This window comes from Charadrius vociferus, unplaced genomic scaffold, assembly GCF_000708025.1.
Source record: "Charadrius vociferus isolate BGI_N301 unplaced genomic scaffold, ASM70802v2 scaffold722, whole genome shotgun sequence".
In the NCBI taxonomy this organism is placed as follows: domain Eukaryota; kingdom Metazoa; phylum Chordata; class Aves; order Charadriiformes; family Charadriidae; genus Charadrius; species Charadrius vociferus.
Window position 1 is genome coordinate 584481 of NW_009647220.1, and position 12479 is coordinate 596959.

The window sequence follows — 12479 nt, forward strand, 5'->3', positions numbered from 1 at the left end:
CTTGGCTGCAGTGATCATGAGATGGCAGAGTTTGAGATCCTTAGAGCAGTGAGGAGGGTGCACAGTAAGCTTGCTACCCTGAACTTCAGGAGAACAGTCTTTGGCCTCTTCAGGGATCTGCTTGATGGAGTACAGTGGGATAAAGCCCTGGAAGGAAGAGGGGCCCAAGAAAGCTGGCTAATGTCCAAGGACCACCTCCTCCAAGCTCAGGAGCAATGCATCCCGACAAAGAGGAAGTCAGGCAAAAACACCAGGAAGCCTGCATGGAAGAACAAGGAACTCCTGGACAATCTCAAATGGAAAAAGGAAGCCTAAAGAGGGTGGAAGCAAGGACAGGTAGCCTGGGAGGAATATGGAGAAATTGCCTGAGCAGCTAGGAATCAGGTGAGGAAAGCTAAAGCCCAGATAGAGTTAAATCTGGTCAGACGCATCAGGGGCAACAAGAAAGCCTTCTATAGGTATATTAGTGACAAAAGGACGACTAGGGAAGATGTGGGCCCACTCAGGAAGGAAATGGGAGATGTGGTCACCCAGGACATGGAGAAGGCTGAGGTACTCAATGATTTTTTGCCTCAGTCTTCACTGGTAAGGGCGCTAAGCACACTGCCTGAGTTGCAGAAGGCAAAGGCAGGGACTGGGAGAGCGAAGTACTGCCCGCTGTAGGAGAAGCCCAGGTTCGAGACCAGCTGAGGAACCTGAAGGTGCACAAGTCCATGGGACCTGATGAGGTTCATCCATGGGTCCTAAGCGAACTGGCGGATTAAGTTGCCAAGGCACTATCCATCAAATTTGAGAAGTCATGGCAGTCTGATGAAGTTCCCACTGACTGGAAAAGGGAAAACATAGCCCTCATTGTTAAAAAGGGCAAAAAAGAAGACCCAGAGAACTACAGGCCAGTCAGTCTCACCTCTGTGCCTGGCAAGATCATGGAGCAGATCCTCCTGGAAACTCTTCTAAGGCACATGGAAAACAGAGAGGTGGATTGGTGGCAGCCAACACAGCTTCACTAAGGGCAAATTGTGCCTGACAAAGTTGGTGGCCTTCTACAATGCCGTTACAGCGTTGGCGGATAAGGGGAGAGCAACAGACGTCACTACCTGGACTTGTGCAAAGCATTTGACACTGTCCCGCATGACATCCTTGTCTTTAAAATGGAAAGATGTGGATTTGACTGATGGATCACTTGGTGGATAAGGAACTGGCTGGATGGTCGCACTCAAAGAGTTGCGGTCAATGACTCAATGTCCAACTGGCGAGCAGTGACAAGTGGTGTTCCTCAGGAGTTGGTACTGGGACCAGTACTATGTAATATCTTTGTTGGTGACGTGGATGTTGGGGTGAGTGCACCCTCAGCAAATTTGCTGACAACACCAAGCTGTGTGGAGCAGGTGACACACTGGAGGGAGGGGATGCTATCCAGAGGGACCTGGACAAGCTTGAGGGGTGGTCCCGTGCAAACCTCATGAAGTTCAACAAGGCTGAGTGCAAGGTCCTGCACGTGGGCCGGGGCAGTCCCATGCACAAATACAGTCTGGCGGAAGAATGGATTGAGAGTAACCCTGAGAGGGACTTGGGGGTGTTGGTCGATGACAAGCTCAACATGAGCCGGCAATGTGCACTTGCAGCCCAGAAGGCCAACCATATCCTGGGCTGCATCAGAAGTGTGGCCAGCAGGTCGAGGGAGGTGATTCTGCCCTCTACTCCACTCTCGTGAGACCCCACCTGGAATACGGCATCCAGCTCTGGAGCCCTCAACATAAGGACATGGACTTGTTGGAACGGGTCCAGAGGAGGGCGACAAGGATGATGTCATGGTTTGGCCTCAGCCAGCAACAAAGAACCACATAGCTGCTCGCACAACTCCCACAGTCGTGGAAAAAGAAATCATCAGGGCAAAACTCGTGGGTTAAAAGAATGCAATTTAACAGAACAGCAAAAGGAAAAGATGAAAACGCGATTACAGTACCACCATGAAGCGCACCGACCAGACCGGCGCGCAACCGCAGCTCACCCCCAAGTGTCGACTCCTCTTCTCTCCCCGGCTAGCTCCTCTTATAGCTCGGGCATGGGTCACGTGTTATGGAATACCTGCCCCCTGCGGGCTCCTGGGGAAATTAACCCCATCCCTGCCGGAACCAGGACAGATGATCAGAGGGCTGGAGCACCTCTTCTATGAGGAGAGGCTGAGAGAGTTGGGGCTGTTCAGCCTGGAGAAGAAAAGGCTCCGGGGACACCTTATAGCAGCTTTCCAGTATCCAAAGGGCACCTACAAGAAAGCTGGAGAGGGACTTGTGGTGATAGGACAAGTGGTAATGGCTTCAAACTGGAAGAGGGTAGATTTAGAATAGATTTTAGGACGAAATGTTTCGCTATGAGGGTGGTGAGACACTGGAACAGGTTGCTCAGGGAAGCTGTGGTTGTCCCATCCCTGCTCAAAGCAACCTGGTCTAGTGGAAGGTGTCCTTGCCCATGGCAGAGGGGTTGGAACTACATGATGTTTAATGTCCCTTCCAACCTAAACCATTTTATGATTCTATGAATTCACTTCAATTGTTTAAGAAAGGTAGTGTTTGTATGTAGAGGTTTCTTCTGACCTCCAAGGATCCAGAGGCTGCCACGCAAGCGGGACTAGCAGTGGTTTTTCCTACTCCTAAAGCTTCAGACCAACTTGCTTATAGACAGAAACTTTGGGAAAACAGCTTCTGGCTTCCGTACAGTGAAAGTTGATGGACATATGAGGTCTTATTCTGCTGCATTGTATGACCATGTCAGAGTGAAATCATTCAGGCTAACTCTGTGCTTCTATTGTATGGGCAAAGGACAAAGAAGAATTTTGGAGAGAAATAAATTGGAAATTTATCAGCATAAGTCCTGACCTTCCTTTGCTTTCAAGTTTTCTCCAATATTTTTCTTACCCACTAACTGGGGAGTGATTAGAAGTTTTGTTAAATAAATTGAACCGCCAGCTCTTCACTGTTCTCATGGGAAATCAGTGTGTGCTTTAATAAACAAGTAGATAAATCACATTTTGGAAGCAGCAGACTTCTGCCGAAGAAGGCATTATTTGGAGACAATACACTGCAGTCAACAGTATGGTTTTGGCAGATTAGAGGGAGAAGTACTTTCACTTGTGTGAAACAAAATGTTGCATGTCGTCTGTTGTGTTATGATGTCGCATTGAAGTAACAACTGCATCTCATTTTCTTTTTCCCTGGTAAAAAATTGTTGGCTGGTCATTGTATAGGTTTGGTTTGTTTTTTTTTACATTATTCCATGACTAATTTTTTGTGTGCAATCTTTCATATGCCTATGTTTTGGTGGAAGAATGCTGTCATAATTTCTGGAGAAGTTTGCATATTTATCAGAAGAGACTATTTTCACATTTTAACTACATTTTTTTTCCAATTAACTAGGGTGAAGCTGGGGACAATGGAATTCCAGGGGAACGTGGACTGAAAGGATATAGAGGCAGAATGGCAAGTACCTTATCATTGCTGTCCTTTAATAGATTTTTTTTTAATAGTCGCCTCCTTGATGTAGGGATGGCACACTTGTATTGATTTTTAGATGTTATGTCTGTCATTTTCAAAGGCTGCTAATGCTGGCCGTGCTCTGGCCCTGTGTACATCACGCTAAACAGAAACAACGGCTATTTCTGAATGTCCTACCTGCTGTTCCAGTTCACTTCCCTTCTATGCCTTTTAGATAAAAAAAACACTGTAGAAGAAATTTGTTGGTTTAAAAGCAGTGTGATGATCCCATTTATTCCCCATTAACTTATTTGCCCTGATTTTTCTGGTTTCTTGTGTGTTTGTTTCTCCCTTTTTTCCCCAAGCTGTATATTAACTTCAGATCTCCTCCACTGTGTCAGTGGGTAACAGGGGCTGGCTGCTCCCCACAGAAAGGAGAGCTGGTAGCTGTGGATGGTAACAAACCAGGAAGAGTTCAATCCCACTGAACTGTTTTTACTCAGCACTGCTTTTCCAAAAAGGCTAGAAATTAAACTAGGCTCTTGCCACTAAAAGCAAAGATGTTCATGTGCTAATTTTATTTTTAGGATTGTATTTCTAAATGGGCTTTGAACATATTGGATGAATAATGCACTTAACAAAAATGAGCTGACCTACTGGAAGAAAACCGGTGTTTTGATGCTATCAGGTTCTTTATCTCTTGAAAGTGTAAATTATGTCAGACCTTGTGCTCTTCTTTCTTACTTCTCATTTACATTTAAGTCAGTGGAACTTAAGCATGTAGCAAATAAAGGAAGAAGGAAGGAAATCTGTTGATTTCCAATAGAAAATGTAAATTTTATGTCGCCTGTGTATCTTCTTTGAATACCACATATGTAACATGCTCCTATTCATAGGGTATTCCAGGACCTCCTGGTCTGGAAGGCAGTACAGGAGACAGGGGTTCTCCAGGACACAGGGTAAGACCTAGACTCCATATATTTTGCCAGTGCTGGAAAATATGTTTGTTCTTTTTAATTTTGAAGGGAAACTAAGGAATGATACAAAACATTTTCTTCCTGTTATGGTCTGAAGTGGTAATATGTGCAATGTTCTGATGACTGGCACTGATGTGTTGTGTGTATATTATAAATTGCATGACTGTATTACACTGTGAACTTCAACATTTTATTAAATAAAAAGGATTGTGAATTCATCTTTATGTAAGCACAAATCAGGTACTTCTGAATGCAAAGGGCTAATTGTACACCTATAAATGTAATTTTCATAGGTCACCGTCTAAATGCCTACCTTGTGCATGTTTAAAAAGTGTACCTGACTCATACTTTTAACTAATGCAAAGGACAATCCTTACTGTATTTTTTGCCCATCAGTAGCACAGAAGATTTTGCAATTAAGTGCTTATAACAAACCCTTTGTAAGTACTGTTGTGGGAGTTTGGCATGTGTATCTTAAGTCTCAAATGAAAGTAGCCTACTTTAGAAATATTTATTTCCTCTTTGACTTTCAGCTTTGCAAATTCAACATGGTAGAAGAGAGATTGGGTTCATTTTTCTATCATTAATTGTCAACACTGCGAAGAAGTCTGCACTCATGCTAAGCTGATAGTTTCCCTGTACATCTTTGTCAGATATGAAATGATATACTGTGGATTTCTTATAGCTTCAAAATAGGACCATAGCTGAAATTAGTTGCAATAGCCATGTACAAAAATTCATCAAAGTACTAGAGGTCTGTCCTTGCAAACCAAAATACTGATCTTTTCTCACCCTTACTGAAATAAAATTGTCCACAGATAACAGGTATTAGAAACCTTCAGTTCTACTGTAGACTTCCAATATCCCCAAATAATGGTAGACATTAAATAAAATATATAAAAATGTGTAATGCAATCAGCACTTTGCTTTTTTTGTTGGTTTTTTTTATTTCCCTGTGATTAGTAAAATATCTGAGCAATTAGGTGAGATGACAATAACATTACCGTAATCTTTTCCCTTTTTTTGTTTTGTTTTTTTTTTTAGGGGAGTAAAGGAAGGAATGGACAAGCCTTATTTTCTGTACGTATCTCTAGCACTCTCCACGCTACAAACACCACAATGTACTATCTCATTGGGTGTTCACGTGCTCATGTATGCGTTTTTTGTTCTTGTCCACAGCCATGTGAACTCATTGACTACGTCCGCAAACACAGCCGTAAGTGTTCAATCTTGTTTTGATATTGTAAGCCCAAGTATCACCACTTGCTTTCTTCCCTGTCTCATTAGTATGACATTAGTTCTGTGTTCAGCGTGCCTGTGAATTTAAGGTCTTAGCAGGCAAGTGCTTGAAAAATGAAGTTAGGGCTCAGAATGCAAGAAAAAAAATCTTTTTTGTTTAGAATAATTTCTTTTGCCAAAGTTACTGTAATATAATTTCTTTAGAAATGTTAAGTGTCTTGGTATTCAGTGTTTCCAGTGAACATGAAGTAAGTTTGCATTATTTTTTTCCTAGTCTACCTATCCTAATTCCTTAGAAAGTGGCCATGCCAAATAGTGGGTGTTTCTACAACTAATGGTATATTTATATCTCTAAACTCTGGTGTAAACCCCTCAATGAAAATGTTTGGTTTAGAGCAGGGCCAGGTCCTGCTTGTCCTTTTACTCCATTCTTCAGTAAAACCAAAGAGAATTTTGCAAGCATCCATAGCAGCAGAGGTAAATAATGTGTGCATCCTAAGTCACTGAAAGTCTCAAAATCTGTAGAACTATGGAAACTAAATTCAGTGTATGTTCCACTGGTGATTTCTGCTTTTATTTTTAAAACTCTTCAGATGCAAAATTTTTCAATTAATCTTTTTTTTTCTCTTTCTTTAGCTTGCTGGGATGGTGAGTACTGCTTATTCCTATGTTACTGTTACTAGACAGGCAAAATGGTGGTGTTCATTTGTCAAACTGACCTAGCAGAGGCCTCATACTACTTCGCGTTTGTCGTATTAGACTCCACTCAACCAAACATTCAGAGTTGTGTGCTCCCTTCACAGGGGTTAAATCATACATCGAGAATCAGGTGTTTACTGAACTGGAGCTTTGGTTTGTTAATCCATGTGTAGGATAGGATATATATCCCCTTTTAATTTAGCTACCTAAAATGCAAGTGTTTAGTCACTAGATGCTTCCTCTGCAGTTTGGCTCTCTCCATTAATGAGTCAGACTAAATATGTCAATATTCATAGCTGTGGTAGGTGTTTTTAATTAAAACCATCAGATACTATTTGGCCATCACTAGCTCAGCTTCAAATACCACATTTCTGATTGGCTAAACTAAGCCTAAGCAAACTAGGGCTTCATAGTTTGTATATGCTCTAAGGTATGCACGCTCTAACACAGACATTTCTCCTACTACACATACGTGCTCTTGACTCTAGGTAATTTCTAGTCCCATTCTGCAGGTGGAGCAGCATGGTATATCCTGGGAAATCTGTGGAGAGCAGAGAATTAACGTCTCTGAAGTCCTAGAACAGATCTGCTGAGCCATCTAGCACATCTGCTTCCTTCTTCCTCTGAAAAGAAATGTTATTTACTCATCTTACTTATTTACTTACCTTCTATTTTTTGACATTTTCAGCATTATCCTATCTGCTTACCTTGCTGTTACGTAAAACTTCTCAAAAGCTCAGATTTGTTTACTTGTGATAAGTTTCTTCTGGATAAGCTTGGCTGCTATGAGTTTCAAAATCAAGGCGTACCCTTTTTGTTTAATGCCAATAGCGGTGATTGTCTTAACCCCTACTGCATGTATGACCCTCATTTCCATTTCCTGAAGAGTAGGTGTAATATTAAGCAGTCGAAGATTCACCCCACCATAACATGGTGCTTGAAATATTTGTCCCTTTTTTATACCCAGCACATGTGCTGGCGTATATTTGGATGGTACAATGTGTTGCGAACTGTTGATGTGAAGGTAGGTTGGAGAAACTGAACTGAAAAAGAGCATTTAAAACTCGATGCAGTTCCTTCAAGTCTTTTATATATCACAGGTTTCTATTGGCAATAAAGGCTTATAGGCATTCTTAGTGCCTTGTATCGTTTTGTTTCAGCAGTATTTGTTTTAGCCCCATTGGTAAGAGTTGGCAAGTGTTGGCAATATCAAAATAGCACATGTTCTCCTTTGTAATTTTCTCCTATTATCTATGCAGTGGTGTTCAGTTCCTGTGCGTATTCTTTCTTGTTGTTTCTTTCTACTTGTCCCTGAGAGATATAGCTAGCATTACCCTTCTCTGATCCTTCATAATTCTAATTATCTTGCAGTTTCAGCATTGCAGATTAATTTTCTTTCTTGTCCCTTCTCTGACCTTCTTGTCTGTTCTTAACTTCACTCCCACCAGTTCCTCCACTGCTTTACAATGAGCTGCCAAATAATTTTACTACACCTATTAATTTAAAACTTTTCCTTTTTATTTATTCTGACTTCAATACTGCTCTCCTTAGGGTTTTTTTCTTCATAACTATCCTCTTTCCATTATGGCTCAGCATCCTTCAGTACTTGGTATGGTCCATGCCCAAATGTTTCTAGTACCAGTTTTGTAAAGGAAATGATAATGAGATTTTTGTCCTACACTGAATTTGGCTGGAATAGTAAGTCAGTAATCTCCTCCTTTCATGAGTGCTAGACAAATGATCCTGTTATTACTGTAGTTATGTTACCTTCTATAGCCTGTGGTTTTTAAATTACATTTTTCTTCATGCTGCAGCAAATTATCTTCTTCAACACAATTTCTGATTTTCAATGTAGTATCATGGCTGGAGTAATTACAAGATGAAATGTGTTTTTCTCCAGAAGTGTCACATGCGTTATCAAATCTTAACAGAGCTCCTAGTAATAATGTAGTAATAATATCATCAAATCAGTATCCGAGCTGCACAACAGTACCTGAGTTAGCATAAGCCCACACTGTGCCCAAGAAGAGCTTTAAAATGGAAATATTGCGTGCTGGAAATACAGACTACTTCTACACAACCCAATGCAGGCTGTTGCAATCTCGCTCTGAGGTCGGTAGTGTAGGTTCTGCTTCTGCAGGCACACCCAGCAAGGGGGGCACAGACTGCATCAGACTCACATCCCACGGGTTCAGAACGCAGGTGAATGTGGAGCCTGTCAGAATTTGGACAAAACCCAAGATCATTTCTACTCCTGGCTCTGCCCTGTTGTTGTCCTGCTTGGATGATGCTGGAAAAGCCACTTTTACTCTCTGTGCTGCAGCTTCCCCATCAGTAGAATAGCCCTAATATGATTTAGCACTATTTTTCAAATGTCTTTGTAAAACATCTTCATAAGAATGAGCAATTTATACTCTTCTGTGCCTCACTTCAATATAAGTTGGGCAGATTTTTGTTTGACTCCCTCTTTTTCTTTGTGCATGTATCAAGTGCAAGATGTAGTTTATCATTTTAAGTATGGCTTTTATGTGCATTACTCTCCGTGTCTGAGATGCAAGGGAACAAAATAATTTGGTGGTGTTTTTTTGTTTTTTTTTTTCCTAGGAAAACCAAAATGCCCAGTATATCCAACAGAACTGGTGTTTGCCTTGGACACCTCTAGGACAGTCACTCCTGAGACATTTGAACTAATGAGAGAGATTATAACAGCAATAGTGAGCGAGGCCAGAATCAGAGACAGCAACTGCCCAGTGGGAGCCAGAGTCGCTGTTGTTTCCTACAACACAGTTACCCACCACCTGATCCACTTCTCAGAGTTTCACAACAAGAATAAGCTACTCTATGCACTAAAAAGTATTTCTTACCAGAGATCCTTCAGTGAACGGGACACTGGAGGTGCAATGAGATTCATTACCAAGAATGTTTTTAAAAGAACGCTACAAGGTCCTAATGTGAGAAAAATAGCTGTGGTTTTCAGCCATGGACCCGCCGCAGATGCATCTTCTGTTAAACAAGCTGTCCTGGAGATGAGTGCAGTAGAAGTCATTCCAGTAGTTATTGCTTTAAAAAACACACCCCAAAGCTCCCAGTCTTTCCTGGTAAGAAATTTACTGAACTTTTCTTCTTTATGCTCAGTAATGTTAGCTTGAAATAAGAAACCTTAAATGTATTAGGTCATGCTTATCCCACATGTAATGCTCTTGAGCACAGCGACTCACCTGTAGCAAAATTTGATCCAAATTGTGCACAATAGTAGCTATCGGTTAATCTTTAGTGATGCTAATAAAAAGTGTGGAAATACTGGAGATTTTGTAAGAATACTATAGCAGACCACAACAAAGATAATGTGTGCAGACCATAAAATACATGGATAACTTTATAGAGGAGAGATTTCATGGTCAATAATGGTTCACTCTAAAATAGTGAAAACTCACAGAATGTGTTTATTAGAAAAACCTTCAGTGTACCAGCAAGCCTGGTACAGTAAATGGCTAGGTTAAAATTCCTTGTTTTATTACTTGGCAAAGAAGCTACCAGAAGAGGATGGAATTATGGAAAATGCTTCTGATGCATAGTAAATTATTAAGAGTTAAAAAACCCTTTTGTTCTTTGTACTAGCATTTCCATAGCTTTAATGTATATGAAATATGTGTAGCAATGAATAGAAAGAAAAAAAATTATTGAACACAAGGTAAAACACTACTAATGTCTGATATTGGCATGTTTGCATGCTAAGTTTTTTCAAGAACTAAGCACAGGAATAGTTAAGATATTAAGAACTAGCTGTGCTTTTCCTGTTGTCTGGACTTCAGGAATCAACGCCTGTGTCCTGGTTCCAGCAGGGATGGGGTTAATTTTCCCAAGGAGCCAGCAGGGGACACGGGTATTCCATGCCATGTGAGCCATGCCCAGGTTTGGTGGGGGGAGCGAGCCGGGGGAGGGGGCAGGAAGTCACGGCTGGGAGCGGGCTGTGGTGGTCCGGCTCTGGTCGGGGAGAGGCGGCACTGTAATCGCGTGCGTATATTCCTTTACCGGTGTTATTGTTAGTGTTTTCTCTTACTTTTGCTGTTCTGTTAAACTGCTTTTATCTCAACCCACGAGTTTCTGCGTTATTCCTTCTGATTCTGCCCACGGCTGTGGGAGTTGCGCGAGCGGCTGCGTGGTTCTTTGTATCCGGCTGGGGCCAAACCACGACAGTCCTTTTTGGCGCCCAACGTGGGGCTCGGAGGGTTGAGATAACAATAGATCTGACTAGAGCTTGTTAAAACGAATTTGTTATATGCATCTTCTCATATTAGTTAGATAGTCGCTGGTTACAATGTTGCTCCGTTTGCGTGGCTGTGTTATGTAAATTCTTACATGTCCTATATACTCCCTGTGATGCTGTTTGTTACCTCGGGGAGAGGGATCAGGGTTATCATTTTGCTGTCCTGTGCGATATCAGCTTATGATATGATAACATCAGTGTTCAGATGGCTATGTTGGGGAGTTTATGCGGTACTGCTGTCCTGTCCATACCTTGGTCACTGTCTCTCAGAATTTTTTAATCACACCCAATCTATGGGGGAGACCGTAATAATGTAATAACAATTGTTGTACTTAGTGTTGTATTTTAGCCTGTATTAGGATCCAATGTTGCAGTTGTTGTAGTCGGATGTATATAAGAATCAAGTTTGGGTATTGAGACATTGGGTTTGTAAGCTCAAAGCACCCAGCCCTGCAGTCCCCAGGGGGCAGCTCCGGCTTCCCCTTCTCCTGAGCTCCCGGGACCACCGTGCCCTTTGCCAGGCTTGGGGAAGGGGGCAGAGGTGTCCTGCTTCCAGCAGGGATGGGGTTATTTTCCCCAAGGAGGCAGCAGGGGAGGCAGGTATTCCATCCCATGTGACCCATGCCCAGGCTAAAGAGGAGCTAGTTGGGGAGGGGGGTGCCGTTGCCACTCAGGGGTGGGCTGTGGTGATCCTGGTCTGGTCTGTGCGCTGCACGGCTGTACTGTAATCGCGTCTTTCTACCCCTTTATCGGTGTTATTGTGGGTTTTTTTTCGTCTTCCCTTTTACTGTTCTGTTAAATTGCACTATTTCAACCCAGGAGTTTTGCCTTTTTCTGACGATTTCTCCCACAGCTGTGGGAGTTGAGCGAGCAGCCGGGTGGTTCTTTGTTGCTGGCTGAGGCCACACCACGACAGTCCTTTTTGGTGCCTAACGTGGGGCTCGGAGGGTTGAGATAATGACAGATCTGACCAGAGCTTGTTAAAACAAATTTCTTTTATGCATTTCTCATATCAGTTAGATAGTCGCTGGTTACAATGTTGCTTCATTTGTTTGCGTGGCTGTGTTATGTAAATTCTTATATGCTCTATGTACTCCCTGTGATGCTGTTTGTTATCTCGGGGAGAGGGATCATTTTGCTGTCCTGTGCAATACCAGCTTATGATATGATAACATCACTATTCAGGTGACTTTGTTGGGTTGTATATGCAGTATTGCTGTCCTGTCCATACCTTGGTTACTGTCTCTCAGAAGTTATTAGTAATCACACCCAATCTATGGGAGAAACAGAGGGAGATACTTTCCCCAGCTCTTTTGCCTCCCTTTTCTCCTTTGGGCCAGGTATGACACCTCTTGAGAATTTCGAATGTCCTTGGGATGCTCAAACCAGCATGTTCCTATTGCTATGCCTCATGAATGTTTTTCGAGTCTTGTTTAGGGTTAAACAACTGTTTAAGACTACCACCCAGAGATCTGCCCCAAGTCTGGATATTCAAGGGTGGCATGGGATGTAGGAAAATATGGGCAGGTATCTAGAGAATTTCTCACCTCCAATGGTTTGAGACTTCACCCTCGAACAACTACAGGACCCTGAAAAAGTGACAGAATATTTGAAAGGAAAATGCTGTGGCTACTCCAGAGAGGCACAACTTACGGCACTGTGCTGGGCCCTGGCCAGTATCTACCAAACACTGCTCAGTACTATGCAGGACCCTCAGGGGAAAAAGAGGGAAATTAGATTGGCAGACAATGTGGCTACTCCAACCCCGGTGGCAGATACTGCGGCCACTCCGACCCCAGTGGCAGATACTGCGGCCACTCCGACCCC

General features: G+C 42.4%; 1 protein-coding gene across 1 annotated transcript in view; it reads left to right on the forward strand.

The window, feature by feature from the left end:
- LOC104281583 (collagen alpha-6(VI) chain-like) overlaps window positions 1-12479 on the forward strand; it is a 76988-nt gene that overhangs the window by 39151 nt on the left and 25358 nt on the right. The window contains exons 29-33 of the mRNA XM_009879607.1: window positions 3414-3476; window positions 4367-4429; window positions 5627-5663; window positions 6323-6334; window positions 8990-9483. Of these exons, the coding sequence (XP_009877909.1) occupies window positions 3414-3476; window positions 4367-4429; window positions 5627-5663; window positions 6323-6334; window positions 8990-9483 (669 nt within the window). The remainder of the gene's footprint in view (window positions 1-3413; window positions 3477-4366; window positions 4430-5626; window positions 5664-6322; window positions 6335-8989; window positions 9484-12479) is intronic.